At 46.8% G+C, this 23,071-nt stretch overlaps 2 protein-coding genes across 13 annotated transcripts in view; one reads left to right on the top strand and one right to left on the bottom strand.

Annotated features, from left to right (window-relative positions):
* The window catches only part of PHAF1 (phagosome assembly factor 1), a 27,504-nt gene extending 7,007 nt beyond the window's left edge, over positions 1-20,497 (top strand). For 4 of the 12 annotated variants that reach the window (XM_059667796.1, XM_059667800.1, XM_059667797.1 and 1 more), the window contains 14 exons: positions 4,371-4,454; positions 9,030-9,073; positions 10,341-10,420; positions 10,695-10,789; positions 11,201-11,298; positions 11,380-11,492; positions 14,047-14,180; positions 14,561-14,644; positions 16,323-16,405; positions 16,863-16,906; positions 17,494-17,537; positions 17,688-17,746; positions 18,295-18,367; positions 19,038-20,497. In XM_059667796.1, the coding sequence (XP_059523779.1) occupies positions 4,371-4,454; positions 9,030-9,073; positions 10,341-10,420; positions 10,695-10,789; positions 11,201-11,298; positions 11,380-11,492; positions 14,047-14,180; positions 14,561-14,644; positions 16,323-16,405; positions 16,863-16,906; positions 17,494-17,537; positions 17,688-17,746; positions 18,295-18,367; positions 19,038-19,124 (1,122 nt within the window). In that variant the 3' untranslated portion in view covers positions 19,125-20,497. Of the gene's footprint in view, positions 1-2,403; positions 2,542-4,370; positions 4,455-9,029; positions 9,074-10,340; positions 10,421-10,694; positions 10,790-11,200; positions 11,299-11,379; positions 11,493-14,046; positions 14,181-14,560; positions 14,645-16,322; positions 16,406-16,862; positions 16,907-17,493; positions 17,538-17,687; positions 17,747-18,294; positions 18,368-19,037 lie in introns of all 12 variants that reach the window. The other 8 variants (XM_059667798.1, XM_059667802.1, XM_059667801.1 and 5 more) reach the window with 5 other exon arrangements.
* On the bottom strand, positions 20,094-23,071 carry B3GNT9 (UDP-GlcNAc:betaGal beta-1,3-N-acetylglucosaminyltransferase 9). Its single transcript, XM_059667821.1, has 2 exons — positions 22,809-23,071; positions 20,094-22,500 (listed from the first exon to the last, which is right to left on the bottom strand). The coding sequence occupies exon 2, from the start codon at positions 22,472-22,474 to the stop codon at positions 21,266-21,268; it is 1,209 nt and encodes a 402-aa protein (XP_059523804.1). The 5' UTR covers positions 22,475-22,500; positions 22,809-23,071; the 3' UTR covers positions 20,094-21,265.

The following is a 23,071-nucleotide window of genomic DNA, read 5'->3' as shown; positions in this document are numbered from 1 at the left end:
GCGTGGGTTGTGGGCTTGATCCCCAGTGTGGTATGTGCAGGAAGCAGCCGATCACTGGTTTTTTCTTATCATTGACTAGAGGCCCAGTTCACAAAAGTTGTTGCAGGGAGCGGGGGTTGTCCCTGAAGCCTGCTGTGTTGGACATCCTTAGTGCTGCTGTTGAGGCAGGAGAGGCTCCTCCCACCACCACTGTGCTCACCAGCCGTGAGCCTGGCTGCTGGCTGAGCGGTGCTCCCCCTGTGGGGGCACACTGACCTCCAGGGGGCAGCTCCTGCATTGAGCATCTGCCCGCTGGTGGTCGGTGTGCATCATAGCGACTGGTTGTTCTGCCACTCGGTCGATTTGCGTATTAGCCTTTTATTATATAGGATAGGAAGTTTTTATCTCTCTCCCTTACTTCCTCTCTGAAATCAATAAAAATATTTTTTTAAAAAACAAACACTTTTTTAGTTTCCAGTAAGAGTATACTTTAGGTTAGCACCAGAGAAGAACTTTTTGAACATCAGAATTTTTAAAATAATATTTGATTTTTTAAGTATGTAAAGTTAGAAGCTATTTTTCATAGTCCTTATAAATAGGATTTTTCCATCTCTCTAAAGATGCAATTTTCCTTCCACTGACTTTTAAAAAAAAAAATGTCTTTATTGATTTCAGAGAGGAAGGGAAAGGGAGAGAGAAATAGAAACGTCAGATGAGAGAGAATCATTGATTGGCTGCCTCCTGCACGTCCCACACTGGGGATCGAGCCCACAATCTGGGCATGTGCCCTTGACCGGAATCGAACCTGGGACCTTTCAGTTCACAGGCCAACGCTCTATCCACTGAGCCAAACCAACCAGGGCTCCACTGACTTCTTTGAAATCTGTGATTCTTCTATGACAGACCATGTGCTGTATGTGTCACAAACCTAGGGGAATAGTTTTGCTCCTATACAGGCTGCAGGCTATTCTCAAGTGGCTTTTCTGAGGCCGTTTAAGTACCAATTTGATGATTTTAGTTGCATTTTTTTTTCAATTAGTTTCAGATCCTAAAACAACTGACAGATTATTTTTGGCATGAAGGATTAGAAGTGGGTTATAAAGTGAAGAATAGTAGCTTTTCCTCTTTGTTACAGGTCATTCATAACTTAGTCTGACTTTCAGTGTTAGACCCAGAGGGAATTATAAGTAGCAGGCATCAAAATGGGAAGCAGCTTAAGAAAATTGGCTTGCCCTAGCTGGTTTGACTCAGTGGATACAGTGTCAGCCTGGAGACTGACGGGTCCCGGGTTTGATTCCGGTCAGGGGCACAGGCCTGGGTTGCGAGCTCCGTCCCCAGTGAGGGTTGTGCAGGAGGCAGCCAATCAATGAATGATTCTCTCATCATTGATGTCTCTCTCTCTCTCTCTCTCTCTCTCTCTCTCTCTCTCTCTCTCTCTCTCTCTCTCTTTTTCTCTTCCCTCCCCCTTCCTCTCTGAAATCAATAAAAATATATTTAGAAAAAAATAAAAAATAAAATTGGCCAAAACTGGTTTGGCTCAGTGGATAGAGCGTCGGCCTGCGGACTGAAAGGTCCCAGGTTCGATTCCGGTCAAGGGCATGTATCTGGGTTGCAGGCACGTCCCCAGTAGGGGATGTGCAGGAGGCAGCTGGTCGATGTTTCTCTGTCATCGATGTTTCTAACTCTCTATCTCTCTCCCTTCCTCTCTGTGGAAAATCAATAAAATATATATTAAAAATAAATAAATAAATAAGTAAATAAAATTGGCTTGCTTCTTGAACTTATAAGTAATTTCCAGATTTAGTTTAATCAGATTTGGGCACCCCAAGATTAGATGCATTTGAAAATAGGCTTTCTTTTTATTCAAATATTTTTTTTATTATTTCAGAGAGGAAGGTTAGAAAAACATCAATGATGAGAGAGAATCATTGATTGGCTGCATCCTGCATGCCTCCCACTGGGGATCAAGCCCGCAACCTGGGCATATGCCCTGACTGGGAATCAAACCATGACCCCCTGGTTCATATGTTGAGGCTCAACCACTGAGCCACAACAGCCGGGCATGTTTTATTTCTTATATCACTGACTTTGTTGTTAGTCGTCCAATTTTCGAGTACAAATAGTTTTAGCATTAAACTAATTTTCCCCAATATTGTCTAACCAACTAGAATCAGTTAGAAAACATGGGTTTAATAATTAGTCTGGTTCTCCTGTGAAGTGGATATAGTTTCCTTATAGAATAGTCTTTTGATGCGGATCAAGAGGAGATGGTCTCTCAGAGCTCTGATATAGTGCTTCTTACATGTGGTCCTTTCCTCTTCTGCCCTCCTTCCATTCCTTTCCCATTTGTGTCCTTGTTTCCCATTAAGTGCAGAGAATAGTTTGACCTGTTAAACTTTTCAGAACTATCTTGTTTGTCTCCAGCAAATTACACCTTGGAAATTTAATGCGCATATCAAGTAGCCCCATTTTTCTTAGAGAGAGAGGATGTTAACGACTTGCAACAGACAGCTTTACTGAACTGTTCATATGGAGGACTGCATAATGCCTAAGCACCACATAGTATGTGTGTATTTTTGTTCTGGAGATAAAAAGTACTAATAAAACATTGTGAAGATGATTTATTTGCTTCCTTTTAAAAATTGCTCAGTTGCACAAAAAATTCTTTTTTAATTTTTATTTATTTTGCTTAGTTATATCCTGCATTGTAATAATGCCAGGAGAGTGTAAGAAAATCCAGATCCTCCCAGCATTCTTCCTCTAATCATGGATCTTGAAAGATGCTAAAATGTTGCTTCATCCTGCTTTCCCCTATGGGCTGACCCTCTCAGAAATGGAACTGTGTGTTCTGGGTTCAAAATAAGGTCAGGGTTCATAGTCCATTATCTTGTCTTGCTTGAGACCTAATGGTTTAGGCATTCATACTGCATTCTTCTAATGTTTGTCAGGCATGATGGTGCCACCATGGCCTCTACCTTGTAAAGATCAATGGGGTTTAGGGGAGCAGTCTGTGCTAATCACAGAAGGCTCTTTGGAGAGAATTTTTCTGCTGAGACCTACAGCAGCAGTGAGTGGCACAGTCTTTCTCTGACAGCCACTCTTGTTTTTGTTTTTTTTTTTAAATATATTTTCTTGATTTTTTTATAGAGAGGAAGGGAGAGGGATAGAGAGTTAGAAACATCGATGAGAGAGAAACATCGATCAGCTGCCTCCTACACACCTCCTACTGGGGATGTGCCCATACCCAAGGTACATGCCCTTGACTGGAATCGAACCTGGAACCTTTCAGTCCGAAGGCTGATACTCTATCCACTGAGCCAAACCAGTTAGAGCTGACAGCCACTCTTCTGTCATTCACTGCCTGCTTTGAGACGCTTTATAAAGAAACTTCTCTAAATCCTTTTGAGAACTGTGTGCCAGTTTTAAGAAAGGACAGAGTTTTGGATGGTCCTGTTTTTCTTCTGCTGGGCAACCTGGTTAGGGCTATGGTGCGTCTTCACGTGTTGAGTCCTTGAATTGATTGCATTGGACTAGAAGCAGGCAGGTGGTGCATACATGAGGAAAGAGTGCAATAGGTAGTGCTTTCTGACCCACTACCTATGAAACTAGAGCTCAGAGAAGTTCTGAGAGTCACGTAAGGTCACCAGCTCACCTGGACTCAAGGCCAGCTTTGTCCAGTATTCTGTGCTGCTACTCCCCTCCCCCCAGGACTCAGAAGGGGCAAATGTAGAAATATGACTCCTTAGATCTTAGACTTGGGCCTTTCAGAAAGAAGCACATGTGATATGAGATGGTGGGGGAAGGGGAGGAAAGAGGAAGAGTGTCATCTCATACATAATCAGATCACAAAAGTACTTATTTGTCCTGGAATATGGCCTAAAACAGTCAAAAATAAAAAGTGTTCCCTGTGGATGGTACAGCCTGGGAGTGAATGGATATAGGTTCAGCCAAAATGCATTGGGCATTACCTGCTGAATTTGGATCCTCATGAGGCTTTTTCACGTGGTCTGCATTCCTCATCAACTGTTCTCTCTGTCTGACAGCAGTAAACCCATGCTACAGATTTGTGCCCGGGACCCTCAAAAGAAAGTGGCCTCTATACTCACATAATTTTAGCCCTTTTCCCCAAGTATTATTACTCCAAACCTATAATAATACAGGCTTTGGAAAAGAGACGCTCTTTTCAGCCGATATTATAAAGTAGCAGCTGTAGGCTGGAAATAGAGCACACTGCATTCATGCAATAGCTTGTTTCTGGCTTCCAAACCTTGTTAGTTGGGGGAGGGAGTCTGCACTTAGATATTCCCTGTGTATTGCATATATATTGTAATGCTTTCAGTAGGTGCTGGTAAGTAAATTAATTGTTTGGAGTGTGTGTTTTTATTTTGTAGTCTCCTCTAAGCCATGACCTCATCCTTAACCTGACTCAGGACGGGATCAAACTACTGTTTGATGCTTTCAATCAGAGACTTAAGGTAACTAAAGTTTCATGTCAGGCTGATTAATATGTGCTGTTATGAGATGTTTCTTAAACTCCTAAGTGGGAGTAAACTTCCTTGGTTCAGAGACCGCCAGGAGGTAGGAGACTGAAGCCTTCCCTGTTTCCCTAAAAAAGAGAAACTGGGTCTGGTAGTGGAAATATTCTGGGAAGGACTCTAGTCCTAGTCTCTGGAGGTGAAAGGGAAAGAGTATTGAGGATTTAGGGGATGTGGTATGGGGAGGGGGCTTTTATATTAAATAGGAAAATGAGAGGAGCTAAGTATATGGCATAGATTCTCCTGAGTCTTTAAAAAGGTACTAAAACTCAGCAATTCCAATCCTAGGTGTCAAGAAATTAAAACATCCACAAAATAGGGGGGGGGGGAACTTGTACACAAATATTCTTAGCATAAGCAGAAATGATTCTAGCAGCTTTATGCATAATAGACACAAGATGAAAAACAACCCAATGTTCGTTAGTGGGTGAGTGGATGAGCAAAGTGAACTATGTTCATGCAGTGAAGTGTAATATGACAAAAAAAATGGACAATTTACTCCTGCCTCAACATAGATGGATCTCAAAAACATTATGCAAAAGAATTAAGTGAAATAAAAACAGTCACAAAGGACCGCCTTAAAAAAAAAAAAAGGGGGGTACTAACAATGAGGCTTAATGACAGAATAGGACCACAAGATTTTAGTCAGGTTTATATATCTTATTTTACTTTATTCTTTGGTCAAATAGCATGACTTAGAAGATGTAAATTAGAGTAGTTTTTCCTAAAATGCTGAGATTGGGGCTCAATAAGTTTGAGGAAATGTAAACAAACAGCTTGCTGGTGTGCAGGGTTGTCTTAATTAGTGCTCAAGTGCAATTTACTAACACCTGCTTCAGTCCAGGATGTTTTTAATACACTATTTACAAATGCCTGGGCTTTACAGGTTAGTCATGTGACGTCAGACTCAAGCCCCAGAGTCACAAGGTTGAATGCGGCTCTGGGCAGTGACATGCCAAAGCCATCATCCTGGTTAGGATATGGGGTTGTCTTTCCAAAAGACTTAGATATTTCCTAGTTCTCGACATACTGTCACAGGTAAGCTGCTGAGGAGATAAGATAGAATATGGAAAAAGAATCTTTACATGAAATGAGAATTCCTCATTAATGATTTTTCAAAAGCAGGGTTTGATGTCACCATTGTTAGCCCCACATCTCCCTCGCCTCTCCTTGTAAACTTAGTTGTCCTGTCCTCACTGACCCAAAGTTTTACACTGGGAAAAGGGATAGGATGGCCTTCGGTGTGGCTTCGTCGCAAATTGGGGAAAATTAATCTGGAAACACCTTTACAAAGAGTCATTTGCCTTTAACTTAGTAAATCCACTTTAGGAAACATAACTTAAAAAGGTTATGGGGAGGGTAATGTTGCCAGATATTTATAGCAGGGCTTTTCATAGTAATGAAAAGCTGGAAGTAACCTAAGTGGAACAACAAAAGGGGGTGGCTAGACGGCCCATCACAGAATCACAGCGTGGTGAGGACAAAATCATGTATAGGGTGTTTATTAAAATACATTTCCTTTTCAGCTGTTAAAAGTGTGTATATATTTTTGGGGAGCACTTAGTACATATAAGGTCAGGGCTGAGTGCTTCCCATGCATTTCCTCATTTAATCCTAATAAGCCTGTGAGGTACAGTTTACTAGTCAGACAGCTGAGAAGAGGACAGTGGTTTGCCTGAACAAGTTTCTAACCCTGTATTACCAGTGGCTTAAGCTCTGTTGTTGGGTATGGGAAATAAAAGTGATAAAAGCTGAAGAAAACAGTGTGAGTACATTATGCAGAATGTGAGGAATGGCAAGTACATTAGATGGGTAAGGAGGTAAAGTCTTCTGCCTCTGTGTGGTCATTATGAAGAAGGAGGAGCTAGGGACCTGCCTGAGCCGCTGGAAACTGAGGAACAATCAGTCAGGTGCCCTTGCTTGGCATCAGGTCTGATCTGACCCATGTGCCTGCCCTTCTATCCGAGGGCTTTAGAATCCACCTCTCCCTTATGTTGTCTCCTGCAGTTTCCCTGTCCCCTCACTTGCTGCCTATGAATGAACTCTGTGGAATGAGGCTTCAAGTCACAACCTTTACAGCCACCTGTCTTTTCCTTTCCTATTTTGGCTGCTGCCATGTCTCCTTTTCTCTCTGGTGAAATCAAGGACTTTTCCAGCCCAGAGGCTAGAAAATCATGAACTTTAGACTTCCTCAGCTGCTTGTTCCTATGGCTCAGCAAACTTCATAGGCTAAAATCTGCTGGTAGGGTCTCCTGGTGACATGAAGGACTCCCAGATGGTTAGGACTCTGGGTTCCTTGCCACAAGTGCCCCCCTGTCATTAACTCTGGTTCACTGGGCAGGCAGGGTTGAACCACCTCCAAGTGTTGGTCTGAGTGCAGCAGGTGGGTGACAGTGACATAGGAGGAACATTCTGGAGGCTTACCCCCATGGTGAGTGATGGGAAGCCCTTGAGGTGCCATTGCCAGCTGTTGTAATCAGAGGCAGAGTGCCTGCCTCTACTGTATAAGCAGGGCTCTACTATATAACATGGGGCGCTGGCCTCAGTCAAAAGGCATACCAATTTGGCAAGATAGACTGCCATGCCCAGGCTTCTGAAGGGGACACTTCCTGAAGGTGTCTTATGAATCATAGCTATTTCCCTTCCCTTCCTTGCATGACCTTTCTTGGCATCTCTTTTCATGCTTTCGAGCTACATGTTGCCCTTAGCTAGCTTCATAGCAGGCCCACTCACCTGACATGTTGAGTACTTCCCTTTGCAAACTAATAAGCCAGACCTTAGGGGCCTTAACTTAGTGGGACCAGTGGACAGCATACACAAGTAGTGTAGAAAAGGGTTGATTGAAGTGCTGTGATGGCCAGCAAAGGAAGTGATCCTTAGAAGCAGTTAGGATCAAAATAGCCACATTATTGTTAAGAGATGTCTAAGTTGTAAATTCTGTGTTATGATCTCTGAAGTTATAGACAAGGTCTGGCCAAGAGTGAATGCCTATTATGTCTCAGTTTCCGTAACAAAGCCAGATGCTCCTATACCTAATGCCCCTTCCAGAGTCAAACCCAGGTTGTCAGGGCAAAAAGACATTGAACCAGCTCTGTTTGGGCCTCTAAAATGAGGCCCAATGTTCGGCTGGCTGGCTCAGTGGCTGAGCGTCAACCTATGAACCAGGAGGTCACGGTTCGATTCCCAGTCAGGGCATATGTCCAAGTTGCTGGCTCAGTCCCCATTGTGAGGCGTGTAGGAGGCAGCCAGTCAATGATTCTCTCTCATCATTGATGTTTCTATCTCTCTCTCTTCCTCTCCTTTCCTCTCTGAAATCAATAAAAGTATATTTTAAAAAATAAAATGAGGCCCAAGACCTCCCAGCTGCAGAATGGTGGATGGTTCTGCAGGTCCCAGCCAGCTATCTGCTGGCTGCCAAGCCCTAGACATCATTGTCATAGAGGACGTCATAGTGCTTATTACTTGGTACCAATAGTGGCTGTGTGTTCAGTAACTTTTCCTTTGTCTCTGCCCTGAATTCTGGACATTTCCTTTGAGGCCAAGCTCACTGAAGATTCACCAGGGTTCTGAGGTCCTCCAGGTTTAGCCAGATGCCCTTCATTAAGGATATATCTGAATATTGTCACAGTTGTCCTAAATCCGTGGTCAGCAAACTGCGGCTCGCGAGCCACATGCAGCTCTTTGGCCCCTTGAGTGTGGCTCTTCCTAAGCCTTAGGAGTACCCTAATTAAGTTAATAACAATGTACCTACCTATATAATTTAAGTTTAAAAATTTGGCTCTCAAAAGAAATTTCAGTCGTTGTACTGTTGATATTTGGCTCTGTTGACTAATGAGTTTGCCGACCACTGTGACCTAAGCTAATGTACTATGACTTATTTTTTAGCAGGATAGACCTCCCCCTCTATCTTTTTGTTCTGTAAATACAGTATTGTGAAGCTATTTTTGAAATTGATTTGGGTTTTTATATGCAGCAAAGTATGGAATGGAAGGAAGGAGGCTCCATATCCAAGGTTCCAACCTTTTTAAAGAAAAATATGTTTTTATTAATTTTTTTAGAGAGAGGAAGGGAGGTTATGTGCCCTGACTGGGAATTGAATCAGCAACCTTTCAGTGCATGGATGACACTCAACCAACTAACCCACACTGGCCAGGGCTCTGAGGTTACAACCTTAACAAACGCATGTATTTGTTTCTGTGGAGCGTTTCACTGTCCTATAGGGATGGTATGTGCAGTCTTCTCTGTGATACAACAGTAGATTAGGTACAGGAACCTTGACCCAGAGCATCCACAAACATCTGTTCAACAATCCGCTGGAAGAGGGGGAAGGAGAGGTTAATGCTGTGTGTGGTATGGGTTTTTCCTCCAGATTTAACAATGAGAACTAAAGACAATGTGCCGTGCTTCCAGAGAATTTCAGCTAGTGATAGATTATTTTTTCTTTGCTATTCTGTAAATGTCTTCTTAATCTTCTTCAACTACAGAGCATTAACAACTCTTAAAATTTTTTTTTAGGTGATTGAAGTATATGACTTGACCAAAGTAAAGTTAAAATATTGGTGAGTTTTCTCCCTTGCTGGTATATGTCACAGGCTTGGTACAAGTGGGCTTTATGTACTACACTCATTACATTAGTAAAGGAATGCCATCCACAGCAGTTCCGGGATTAGAGCCTGGTGCCATGATTTCCTCAGACAGCTCTCAAGCCTACTTAGTTTCCAGGAGAAAAGGAAACCTTACTAAGAACATGCTGTGAATATATGTCAAATTATTTACTTCTCTTGACAAAGCAGTACCTCAGCTCAGAGGTGATTATAACTGTTTCTTGGGTCACAGCTGTCCTCCTTTGCACATTGTCTTTTTGACTCCAAAACCTATGCTAAAGAAAATGCCCAAAGGGCCACTGTTTAGGGACCAAAATCTGCTTTTTAGGATGATAATCTGTATGGTGCACAAATATTTGGCCCCCGTTATGGCAAGGCGTTATTCTGGCATCCAGAGTGCTCTGTTCAGTAAGCTTCCAAGGTCTGGCTGTCCTGGGCTTGAGTAATGGCTTCATAATTTTATTAATCTCTGTGACCTTGGGAAAGTCACTTGACCTCTTTGAGCTTGTTTCCTCATCAGAGAAATGAAACCAATAATGTGGCTGCTGGATTAGGAAGATTGCATGAGATAATACTGGAAAATAAAGCACATAGCACAGTGCCTGGTTAGCAAAGGTGTTCTATAAATGCTATTAATCTTCCAAAAAATTTTCTTAACCTTTAAACATTCTCCTGAAAGTCATAAATGCCTTATCTTCATGCTCATCATCTGAAATCCTAAGCCCCCCTATACTCCCAAGCCCACCTCCCATGTGGGATCCATCCCTCCCCCACCCATCTGCCAAATCACCCAATTAACCTGCCTTTTAAGAAAATTAGCTGCCTTGCTTGGCTACATCCTTTTAAGATGTTCATCCCTTTTAAAGAAAGTTTTCAAGCCAACTACTAGTAGGCACCCTGGAAAAACACATTAACACTGTTTATTCCTGAGGGCACTCTGTAAGTCTGGATACCTGGAGCCGAGACTGGATTTATTTCCTTCCGAATAGATGTCTTGGGAGGCCCTAGAGGACCAATTCTGTATATAAGCCTCTGGAGAATTGACTTGTCCTGACCTCTTTAATTGTCTCTTATTTTAAAGTTCTTTAATTAAACTTTTGTTTTGATATAATTGTAGACTCACCCGCCTATGTTTTAAGAATAACTCTTCTAGCCACCATCTCCAGTGATCTGTGAGCCCATCCTGGGAAGCCTGGTATTAAAAAATATCTTTGTTTTTCAGTGGAGTACATTTTAACTCTCAGGCCATAGCTCCCACCATTGAGCAGATTGACCAGTCTTTCGGTGCAACCCATCCTGGAGGTAAGCCAAGTCCATTTGATTCCTCTGGTTCTCTGGCAGCCCATCATGATAAATCTGGCAAGTGGTACCATCCCCACCACAACCTCCGGAAGCCCAGTTCCTATAGTACATGGGGGTTGGTACTCGAGTGTAAAGCAAAGTTCCTCCCCCTTGTTTTCAGCCTAGTAGGTCAGTTCAGAAATGAGATACAAGGAAGTGTTGCCAGTCATTACTCCCTGCCAGGCTGGTTTGTGTTTGCAACTTCAGCCATGCCATTTCCTTCTCATTCCTACAGTGTACAACTCTGCTGAGCAGCTCTTCCACCTCAACTTCAGAGGACTGTCTTTCTCTTTTCAGTTAGACTCGTGGACAGAGGCTCCCAAGTACGAGGTTAGCCCTTCCTTTCCCCGAGGATTTGTTGCCCAGTCCCCAGGTGACCTAGGTCAGCAGACAGTGCTTTTCAGGCAGACTAGATAGGTATCCTCTAGTTATCTATTGCTTTTAGCAAAATGTTTCATTCATCCTTAGGGTTATGAAATGATAGCTTTTCCTGGGGCTTACATTTTATTAAAGGGGGCATTCCTGCATTTCCTCACTGATGAAAGAAAGAAGAAAAACAAAGTAAAATTAAAGATGAACTTGCATGGTTGGGGTGAGTTCATTGACCGAGAGCCAGATTTTAACTAGTATGTGCTATGATCTGGCCAGTTCATGAAGACCAGGAGTGCTGGGGAAATGCTAGAGTCTGAGTCCCATGGCCTGCAGTGTGCCCTTAGTAAAACGTTTGTTCTGTGTTTGCAGCCCAATTTTGCCCATGGTCTGGCTTCTCTCCAGATACCCCACGGAGCAACTGTGAAACGAATGTACATCTACAGTGGAAACAGCCTTCAGGACACCAAGTATGTGTCAGGGAGCACAAGCTTCCTGCTAAGGCCTGGTAGGTAAGGCAAAGCCTGTGCTTATTCTGTGCCTGCCCCCAGGGCTCCCGTGATGCCCCTGAGCTGTTTCCTGGGCAATGTGTATGCTGAGAGTGTGGACGTTCTTCGAGATGGAACTGGACCCTCAGGTTTACGACTTCGCCTACTTGCTGCAGGTCAGTTACTGGCTTTGGGGTGGTGGATTCCCTCTTGTGTCCATGTTGTATGTTGTGAGCTCCAGTGTTGTCTGTTCTCCACCCTTTAAGCCCAGTTCTTAGAGAAGGCTGGCAGGAGGGACTTGTTGAATTGTGGTTTGGCCACACCCTGCTGAGATTTTGCTGGCTTTGAACAACAACAAAAAGAGTTGCTGCCTTTAGTAGTTGGTCGCTCTAGGATCCACGCCTCATTTTGTGGTTTCTTAATGCCAGGCCAATCTCAGGTACATTGGACCTTGGATGGGGCTTAGTAGGACAGGGATCTCTAGTGTGGAGCTTGCCTCCATCAAGACATCCTGGAAGCCAACATAGAGATTATACCTTCACAGAACTCATAGTCTAGCTAGTATTTGTTCATAAATTGGCATCTTGCATCAGTCTCTAGGCATTGGTTCTTAACTGTTAAGAATCTTGTATGTAGGGGTGTGAGGGTGGGCTAGAAGGGGTAAAGGGGGGACGGGGACATATATAATACTTTCAACAATAGAGATTAAACAAAATAATCTGGTACGTAAACTGAACTACTGCCCTGAACAAATTAGACATTCACAGCCTCCAGGTTAGAAATTTCTTAAAATGTGATTTTCTAGCCAAGGCAGAATAACAGCTACTTAAAGGAATGTTGCACCTGAGCTATAGCTTTTGAGAGAGTTGAAAGAACTGTGATGCGGCAGCATAGTTGAATGATTTGGGGTCTGTCTTCTCCAGAGGATTGCTGCTTGAAACAGCAGGATAGTCAAGGGTGACTCAGTTATCCCAGGTGACAGTGGGAGGAGCCTGTTGGGAATTTGGGGTGGCTCAGTTATCCCAGGTGACAGTGGGAGGAGCCTGTTGGGAATTTGGGGTGGTTTAGTTAATTCTGGCTGCCACCCTGTACAGCACACCCCTAGCAGTCACATCTCAGGGCTTCACTGAGTTACTCTCCAATCCAGTTCTCAGTGAAAGTTTTATTTGGCAAGAGGAAGGGTAGCTTGTCTCAACTGACCCATTTCTCCCATCTGTTTCCTTATGGCTACAGTGATGCTTTTTTTGTTGTTGCCTGTTTGTTTGTTTTAGAGAGGAGAGAGAAACATCAACTTTTGTTTCACTTATTCATGCATTCACTGGTTGAACTTGGCATATGGGAACAACACTAACCAAGTGAGCTACCCGCCAGGGCCTACAGTGATACTTTTAACAGGGAAAATCAGTTCACCTGTTTTGGTCCCCTCAATAATTTATAGAAAGACTTACTTCGGAATCAGAAACTAAAAAGCTCCTAATTACCTTTAGTAATTTCACCTGGGTAGGCTTCAGGCAAAAAAAAGAAAGCTTACCTGTCAAGGGTGCCTTCCCTATAGCCCCATCTGGGAATCACAAGAATCTGGTACCTGGAGACTTTGGGCAGACAGTCCAGCTTGACAGCATTTTTGGTGGGTTCCAGATTTCCTAAACAAAGTTTTATTTTGCCATTTAGTGTGTATGTGCTGTGAATAAAGACTCGGGTTAATTGGAGAACTCATCACCTAGTATTTCATAATTTGGATCCCTGAAGTCTTCTGTATGTAAGAGATGGATTGTTATCCATGAAAACAGTTTTGTCACCCTGAAGCCCCGTGCAGAGTTAAGATGATGTTGGTGATTATTATGGTACCAGGAATTGCAGTCCTCCTCAGACTCTTGGCTCCCCCCCCCCCCCAAAAAAAAAAAATACTTTGTCTTCCCATCCACAAAGTGGGGGAAATGTTACTAATGGTGTATCTATTGCTATTCCCCAACTATGTGTGTGTTTAATTGGAGTCATTTCTGAAATGTATTAGACAAAGTTAAGAGTTAAATATTCTTCCCAAAGAAGAAACTTTTGATAAATCAAGATTTTTTTCCATTGTCCCACTTTCTTGGTTTTCTCTTGAGGTACTAGTGTGTGTCAGGTGTTTGTGGAATTGGGGAGTGAGTTAATGTGTGCTTCACTCTTGGATTTCATAGAGTGATCTTTAGGCCCAGTCTCTTGTTGAGTGTTACCATTGAGAAGTACCTCCTAGCATTAAGTACCCTTTATCTTGTCAGGGCCTGCAAAGTGGCAAGAAATAATAGTACTTTATTATATACTTCATAGCACCTATGCAGCTATTTATTGCCCCTCGGTTGTGTGCTGACCTGATTGGGATCTTTATTATGCCATAAACTCTCTACGTGGGCACCTGTTTTGCTCACCATTGTTTCCTCACTATCTAGCAAAGTATCCCCTAGCCTTTAATGGTCAATAGTAAATACTCGGTGAGTGAGTGAGCGGTGTTTCCAGAGCTCCCTGTCATTTTTGTGGAATTGAATGAGTCTCTGGCATTATTTAGATAAGGTAGTGATCTCTGGTAGTATCTCAAGCCCTGGTAACCTGCTTGCGTGCAGTCTTGCCTCCCAGCCAGACCCGATAATGCAGTGTGCAATCAGAGGCCTCTCTGGAGCCCCCAGGACCCTGGACTGCAGGGTCTCAGGCCCTACCCTGGAACTGACTATACCTCTCCCTTGTTCTCTGCAGGTTGTGGACCTGGCCTGTTAGCAGATTCCAAGATGCGGGTATTTGAACGTTCAGTGTATTTTGGTGATTCTTGCCAAGACGTTCTTAGCATGCTTGGTTCTCCACACAAAGTCTTCTATAAATCAGAAGATAAGGTGAGGGAAATGTGTTTATAAAGTGAATAGTGGGATAGTGGTCTCTTAATGTTTTAAAATCATTAACTTAATATTGAGTAAATATAAACTTTTTGCTATTTTCTCATAGAACCTATTCTGTTCAAGCAGATGGAGAAGTAAATTGAAAGCTCTTTTCTGACACTTGTTGGTCAGATTGTCCTGCCTTTCCTTGGAGACCAGGGCCCAGTTTATAGTCAACCACAGCTGGCTGGGTTGGTTGGCACCAGCCGCTGGGACTCCTAGACTCTTGCCTACCCAACAGCTTAATGTCAGAGAAAAAATACACAATTTACAGAATCATTTAACCCAAGAACTGTATTAAGGGGGTGGATTTTAATTCATTATTTTTTCCCCAACAGATGAAAATTCATTCTCCTTCCCCCCATAAACAAGTTCCATCCAAGTGCAATGACTACTTTTTTAACTACTTCACTCTCGGAGTGGTAAGTTATGATTCCTTAGAGAAGTGTTTAATTTCTGGGGGCATGGGCAGTGTACCTTGGCACACCTGTGTATACATATACAGCTGAAACTGTGCCTAGCAGCAGGGAAGCTAGCCCCAGCTGGCTTTGCCCGCTATTGTTGTATATGTCAGACTTTCCTGCCACCACGATTGCTGAGACACTGAGTTCCCTTCTATGTCTTCTCTGACAGAAGCATGCTCCACAGGTGGAGCTGGGAATCATTCAGGTTAAGATGTTTTGGGAACTCCCCTCTTATAGAGCATAGGAACCTCTTCTGGAGTCACAAAACTGGGAGATTAAAAAGTCTCAAAAACAGTGGGAGTGTGTTTATGTATTTAAGGGAACATCCCAGAGGCATTGTAGCCCTATGCTCTGGACCTCGGGTGCTGATTGGAGCTGCCAGTGCTGACAGTCTAGCTGGTAGATGGATTTTGTGTGTAAGCAGTGATTGTGTAGCCCTAACCGGTTTGGCTCAGTGGATAGAGTGTCAGCCTGCAGACTGAAAGGTCCCAGGTTTGATCCAGTCAAGGGCATGTACCTTGGTTTCGGGCACATCTCCAGCAGGAGGCAGCTGATGGATGTTTCTCTCTCATCGATGTTTCTGACTCTATCCCTCTCCCTTCCTTTCTGTAAAAAATCAACAAAATATATTTTAAAAAGAAAATAAATGATTGTGTGAACACTGCACCAGCAGGATACATCTCCGAGGGCAGGGCTAACCTGGACCTTGGGTCTTCTAACCTCTGAGCTCTCAAGGGCCTGCGGTCCTGGGGCAGCAAAGAAAGGGTAGATTCCAGAGAAGGAGAAAAAAGAGATTGGGTTTGCCTATGTGGGAAAGACCAAACAGGAGCCAAGATTCGTGGAAGAGCAGTGAGATCATAAACTGTTGGGGCTAGGATGGTGCCAGGAGGGCATGACACTGTTCTGAGCTTTTTGAGTTCTAGAGCCAGTGATGACACGTGGCAGGGAAGATGGAGAGAATGTATTGTCCCTGATAGGACTTGCTGTGGCTATTGATGGGGAGGGGTGGAGACGGGTAACCTTGGGGTTACAGGCCTGAGCAGCTGGCAGGGTGTGAAGCTGGGAAAGATGTGATGGATAGTAGGAAGTGCTCAATGGGTAGCATCAAATCTAGGTCTGAATCCTGGCAAGAGGCTGAAACTTCAGTCTCAGGGTTGCTGACACCCATAGAGAGAGCCTAATGGAAACCAGAGAGTCTCTGGCCGGTCATGACATTTCAGAATAACCAGGTGCCTTGAGCTCCTTGAATTAGATGGCCCCTGAATCTTCTCAGTGGTCTTTAAGTTGAAATCTATGCTCAGTTAATTTTTTATCCCAGTGCTTGACAGGAAACATCTGATGTATTTGAGTTCCCAAGCAGTGGGAGCTGTAGCCACCTGTGCTGGCTGGCCAGGACTGCTGGCACAAGATTTGGAATGGGGGAGGCCTATGGACGGTTGGGTGCCTCCCTCACTGAAAATGTCCAGTTAAGGCTGCTTGGCCTCAGCTGTCCCCAGTATTGTTGCTTGGGGGAAAGCTCTTGCCTGCAGGCATCCCCATGGTGGAATAGGTGTCTCTGAGTTGGACATGCCCTGGGAAAGGCTGCTGCCCTGCCTCGGTAACTCTCCTGACTTAGGCATCTTGTTTTCTATCCCAGGACATCCTCTTTGACGCGAACACTCACAAAGTGAAGAAGTTTGTCCTTCACACCAATTATCCTGGGCATTATAATTTCAATATGTAAGTATACCTGTACCTGCCCCTCGGAGCAGTGGGCTTTGGACTAAAAATCCCCAGGAAAGAGAGCTTATGGCTTCAGAGTTCACTAATTTATCTACACCTAAATTCTTGCTGGTTAATGGGACATGAACATTTTCTGAGTGTTTATTCTGTTCCTGGTATAGTGTCCAATAACTTACATCTCTCCATCTGTACCCAGTTTACAAATAGGGAAATAAATTCAGAAAGCTTGGTGTCTCATCCAAGGTGGTAGTCTTCTGACCCCAGAGCTATTCCTTTTCTGTTGAACTCTAATTCCCTAAGCTGGCCTCCCCCACTGAATTCTGAGTCAGGCTCAGTACCGGGCTTAGGATAGTTGTGCTTAATTCTGTTTTTCCTGGAGTGCCAAGTTAAGATGTGGGGGGTGGTTAGGCCTCTCAGGGGGCCTGGCCTTTAACATCTTCCTTTTCTTTCTTAGTTATCACCGTTGTGAGTTCAAGATCCCAATAGCCATAAAGAAAGGTGAGTAGTGAGTGTCCTTGGGATAAGAAAAGGCTTTTGTGGTCAGTCACTCATGATGGGAAGGGACAAGTGATCCAAGTAGAGAGGATGGTAGCAGGTGGGTTAATGTAGTCTTGGCCCACCTGATCCTGCCTATAGCCTCGACTCCTCTGGGCTAAGCTCTCTGTTTGGGGGGGAGCGCTAGGGGAGGCTACAGTGGTTGGTCTGTAGTCTCGTGGAGGCCTTCCTGGTCTTTTCCTGTAACTGGAGTGCTGGTCTCTAGGAGGGAGAGTTTTCTCATACAAGTGGTGAGGAGGACCTGAGGCCGGGGAAGCCAGAATTAGAGGGGCAGGATGATCTCATACAGATGATCATACAAGTGGTCCCAGCCCAGCCTTGTGATTGTTGTCCACTTCTGGTTGGTGTAGCTCACACCTGACTGACCTCCCTTCAACCCTCCATTTTCTTCCATTCAGGAATAAAACAGTCTGTGTCTCCTCCCTTCATACTCCAGCCCCAGTGCAAAGGGTGGCCAGATCTGGATTCTGCCTAGGGCTGGGGTCACAGGTGGGCTGGGCCAGCTGCCAACCACTCTATTCTCTTTTCAGAAAATGCAGATGGTCAGACAGAAACATGCACAACCTATAGCAAGGTGAGCTCCTATTTTCCCGCCTGATGCAGCCTGAAAATGAGGTGGTCATGAACGTGCTAGCAGTCGGGGGCCCATGTTATCTGAGCCTGCCGTTGGTCACAGGTGTGGTCAGGCCCTTCTAACCCCCTGCCGCCTCCATCCCTCTTGCAGTGGGACAACATCCAGGAGCTCCTGGGTCACCCTGTGGAGAAGCCGGTTGTCCTTCACAGGTGAGTGTGGGAGGTTATCCTCTCTGGCCACCCTGTCAGAAGGCCTAAGGAAGCCTAGCAGTGGATATTGCTTAGAAATAAATGATAAACATGTGCATACTTCCTTCCCCAACTCTGTGCATTAATACTAGGCCTACTATTGCGTGTTTGTACCAGAGAGGTTGCCTAATGGGAATAGCTTCGCCCCTCCTCCACCTCCCTCCAGATAGGAGAGCCTTTTCACCCCTAGTTATTCAGAAAGGGAGGCAGTTATGACCAACTGCCCTAGGATCTTATCATTTCCATCAAAGCTGCTACTAGCCGTAGTCCAACCCAGTACCTGGTTTTCATGCTGCCTGAGACTCTCTGCCTCCTGACTTCTCACAACCCCAGTTCACTTCCATAGTAACTTTTTGTGACATGTTAGGCTGATTGAGGCCAATTGCTACCTCCAAGACCTCAAGGGCCTGTGTGGGACTTATAGACCACTTGCTAATAGCCCCCATCCCAAAAGGGACTGCTGGCCTGGCCTTGGTCTGCCCCTCTAATTCTGGCTTCCCCGGCCTCAGGTCCTCCTCCCCAAACAACACCAACCCATTTGGCTCCACATTCTGCTTTGGTCTTCAGCGGATGATCTTTGAGGTAAGCCCTGGGGACTGAGGGGCTGGTGTTCTGGCAGGGAGAGGCAAGTCATTGAGAGAGATCAGGGAGGACCTAAAGGCCCTGCTGGGCAGATTAATCCTTCCCCTACCACTCTGCTGAGAACTTGGCCTCTCCAATTTAACAGTGAGGGTTCAGAAATTGTTAGAGAAATTCAGGGTCAGGTAAGCTAAAGCAGTGCTCTGGATCCAATAAGATGAGAGGTAACGGGAATCCCAATACCTAAAACCAGCACATCAGGGAAAGGAACCACAGGGCAAGTGGGACTCAAATGGCTATAGAGGGGGACCCACTGGCTTGGGAGAAGAATGGGCTGGCCTGTTTTCTCTTCTGGGTGTCCTAACCTTCAGCAGGCCCCTGAAGAGTTCCAGAAGAACTGGACAAATAGGTGTGGTGGAGTATATGTATCCCATGAGGCTCAGGCAGACGCTAGGGCAGAAATGATGCCTAACATGAGATAAGGGATGTTGAGGGATTGGCCCAGTCCTGTGCAGTTGTGTTGTACACACAACCTCCACGGCCATTTACGGGGCCTTCTTTGGGTTCTTTCTCTGCCATCTGAGCCCCAGTGCTAATCCCACTGGTGGTTTTTGTGGGTCTGATTGCTTGCTCTGCTCCATGCCTTTGACTTGCTGTCCTCTTCTCACATCAGGTTATGCAGAATAACCACATTGCCTCGGTGACCCTGTATGGCCCCCCCAGGCCTGGTGCCCATCTGAAAACAGCAGAGCTCCCCTAGGGACATCACCACCTGTGCCCCTCTCCCCCGTGGAACTGTGCGTCACATCCTCCTCAGCGGGTCTTCATGTGCCACCTGTGGGTTTTCTTGGACACCTTGCCAGTGTTGAAGGGCTGTTGTGATGTTCTGAGATGAGGCTCAGGCTGGGTGCTCTGCCATGAGATGAGAGACCCAGGTATTAGTCTGTCCGTCCTCAGCCTGCTGGTGCCAACAGGGGACACAGACTGCAAAGAGAAGCACAAACTCTGAGCCTTGATACCTGAACCCAGGAGCTTTTGGCTAACACTTAAGGAGGCAGGGTTCTGTCTCCTCTATACCACACACATTGGAAAACTTGGGACCCTGTGGCTGAGAACGCAGGCACCCAGGACGAGGACATGGTCCTGCATTTGGCCCAGCATTGCCACACGACCCTTAAGGCAAGCAGGTAGCACATCCTTAGGACTTGGTTGCAACTTTTGCACTACATCCACTTTAGTTACTTGATGAGCTGGCTGTTGCCAAGGTGGCCCACCTGCCCTTCCTTGTTCCTTTCTTGCACGCGATCCCTGCCAGGCCCAGTAGGCACACCCAACTGGTTGAAACAGCTTTCTTCCATCCAGGTACGTGCCCAGGCCTGGTTCCCACCCTTCTTAGAGCCAGCCTTCAACGTTGCCTCTGCCCCGCTATGCCCCAACCTGGCTGGCAGGGCTGCATGTTTCCATCCTTTTTGCCTCTTTTATTTAATGCCAAAGTTTTAGCCAAAGACATCTTTCTCCTTTGTTGTGTTTCAGCATTCTGTTCTGCACTGTGGGCTGGCTCCCCTGCCCCAATCCTGGGCAGTGTCCCCTGGCTGGGCCCATTCATGGCTCAGGCTTTGGGGACTCAAGGAGGGCTGAGCTGTTCAGCCTCTTCATGGGTCTTGCTAAGGAAAGTAGCATATGTGCTTTAAAAATATTAACCTTTTGAAAAGAATTGAGAAGAGAAATGTATAATTTTATCCCATTTTTAATATTTTGGTCTAGCAACTTGTGATACATAGATGACAATTTTGTGAGTTTTTCAAATGTGTGTACAGATTTTTGTAAATATGACTTTTGTAATTAACTCATGTACAGCCTCATCCTGTATAGTTTAACGATGAATGTGCAGGGGACCTGCCCCAGGTTCCTATATGATTCCTGGGCCTACATCCAGGCTTGTGTGGCGCTCTTGTGACTTTGTGACTGACTGGTGTCTTCCCATTTGGACTGTGGCCTGGCCAGAGACACCACCCAACCCCCACTCCACACATCCCCACTGTTGGGTCAGCCAGGACTGATCTCATCCTCCTGGAATGGGGGAACCTTCCTCATGTCCTGCCCACACCTCTCCAATAAAGACCTATGCCCTCAGCAATGGCTCACCACGTGCTGTTGCTGGGATGTTTGTACTAAAATAAGTGCGGGGTCATTGACTTCTTTTTTTAGAATGTGGGAAATGTATAGTGGAGTCATCTTAAAAGAGGTTCCTTGGCTCCTTTGAAGGGGCAATACAGCCTTCAAAAAGAAAAATACAGCCTCCATGAGATTGCCCTAGTTGTGTGGGTATGGGTTAGCTGGAGGTGGGGACAGACTTAGTTGCCCTGTGTGTCTCGATCCCTGCTGTTGCAACCAAACCAGGGCCCAGGAAGGGGGTGTCTCCTCAAAAGGAGATCTAAAGACTTCGACAAGGCTGAAATACAATTTGGAGGGACAGATGGGAAACAAAATGCCTACTTTCGGATTGAGTTTTAATGGAATGTCTGCCAGTTCCGTGAAGGCTGAAGCCAGATCCCCACACCTCCTTGTGGGATGTAGCTGTGAGAAAGGCCTGTCTGTGTGCATCCTCGGGGTTTCAAACCAAGTTGTGTGGTCAGAGTCCATGAGTCCCTACCACTTCTCCCGACACACACCCCATCCCCCCTACCCCTCAAAGGTTTGTCATTAGATGGTTCCAGATCAGCTCCCAAGTAGGGGGACAGGAACCAAGCGCAATCTTCGTACATCTGACACCAGCTGGTTCCTGAACTCTTATGCCCCTTTTTGGGAAAGAACCACATACCCTGCAATAATCCACCTGGGAAACTCGTCCATTCTACATCCTGGATCTGAATGAGGGGAGCTTTGGGCTGTGACATGTTACTACGGCCCCCACTGGAAGGGGCCAGCAGCTACAGGCCGTGGGTGTGCACAGGCTGGCCCAGGCGAACCATGCAGTAGGTGCCACATTAGCCAGATGTCAGCGGCTGATAGTCCATGCACTACAACTAGCTCACGGTAAAAGCAGGGGTCAAAGGTGCGCAGGTGCGGCGCAGCTGAAGGTTGGGGTATGCCAAAGGTGCGGAAAGCAGGATGAGGCTCGGGTGTGAGCCGAAGGCGCTGCAGACACATCCCCAGAAAGACATCGTCTATAGGGAAGAGCTCAACCTGGGCGCAGGCACCGGCCAGGCGGCGGAGCGTGGCCCCCGAAAGCACGAAGCCGCCTCCGCCAGCGTAGGCCGGGTAGGCAGGCAGGCCATACACAGTCTCGGGAATGTAGTACTTGCTGGCTCGCGCCCGGATTGGCCGTGCCTGTACGATCACGTCACCCACAAGCAGGTCCTGCGCCGAGTCCCGCGCCGCCAGGAACTCCAGCAGGTTTCCCACGTGCATGAACACGTCCGCGTCGCCCTTAAAAACGAAGCGTACGTTGGGGCAGTAGGCTGAGGCCCAGGCCAGAAAGTGGATCTCCTTGAGCGTTAGGTTGAAGAAGGTGTCGTCGAAGGCCCAAAGCAGGATGTCTGTGTAGGTGCGGCTCTCAGCATGCAGTAGGGCGCGCCAGCGCGCTTGCGAGCCTGTCGCCTCCGCCTCCGTTGGGTCTGAGCCTGCACCCTTGGGCACGCCCAACAAGAACACGCGGCGCACGAGCGCCCCTTGAACGCGACCCTCAGCCCCCCACGTCTGGCGAACAGCTTGGCGCCGCTCAAAGTCGGCCGCCACTGACTTGACCGCGATGAGTAGGTCGGGTCCTGCGCCGGGTGCGCCATCGCCTCGGCACTTGTGCGGCTGGTTAATGAGCAGGGGGAAGTGTCGCTGGTCCTTGGCACGCAGGTATCCGCGAAAGTCAAAGGGTCCCGTGGGCGTGGGCGGCTCCGGCGTATCCTCTTCATAGACCTGCAGGGCTGCGCCCGCGTCCGGCGCCTGGAATACACGGAGCCGGGGGGTGGGCCCCCGCGCTGCCCTCCCTTGCGCTCGCGGCGCTCTAGTGGTGGGAGCTCTGCCATCGCGCTGCGCATAGAGCAGGAGGCTGAGGGCGGCGCCCAGGATCAGCGTGAGCAACGCGTCCCCACGTAGGCGCAGCCTCCACCTCATGTCCGCGTGGCCGGCGCCCGCGCCCCCTGCGGAGAAACTCTGTCAGGGTTCCCGGCCCCGCCCTCCCCGAGGGGAGGCGGCTGGAGGCCACCCGCCGGGGTTCCCCAAGTACCGGCGGTTCATCCCCCTCCTCTGGGCTCCGTTACTCCCCTCATCCCCCCACCCCGATCCGGATGGCACCCTGAAAGGGCAAGGAGTCTTCCAAGCAGCCAACTCCCACCCCTCAACTTCAGCCCTGGACGGGGCTCCAAGGCCGGGCAGGGAGAAACGGAGCCTCAGCCCCACCCCCACCCGCCTTCCCTGCCTTGCGGCCGAATCCCTTCTCTCTACTCACCACGTCGGTCCTTGTGATGTGGACACTCACACGCTTGGCCCTTGGGAGCCGCAGGGCCCTGGCCGCCGAGGCCTCCGGGGCTCAGCGCAGGGCCCCAAGGGCAGCCATGGACCCGCCTGGGCCAGATGCAGCGTTGGCAGGAAGGGGGGCTGGGGCTGCTACCACGTGACCCTCCAGCTGTGCGCGCGGACAGCTGGAGTTCAGCTCCACCCAGGCGACTCGGGGAGTGCTGTCTCCGAGTGGGGACTAATCTCAGAGAGGGA

This window comes from Myotis daubentonii, chromosome 15, assembly GCF_963259705.1.
Source record: "Myotis daubentonii chromosome 15, mMyoDau2.1, whole genome shotgun sequence".
Taxonomy (NCBI): Eukaryota; Metazoa; Chordata; class Mammalia; order Chiroptera; family Vespertilionidae; genus Myotis; species Myotis daubentonii.
This window is presented reverse-complemented; position numbering and strand designations above follow the sequence as displayed.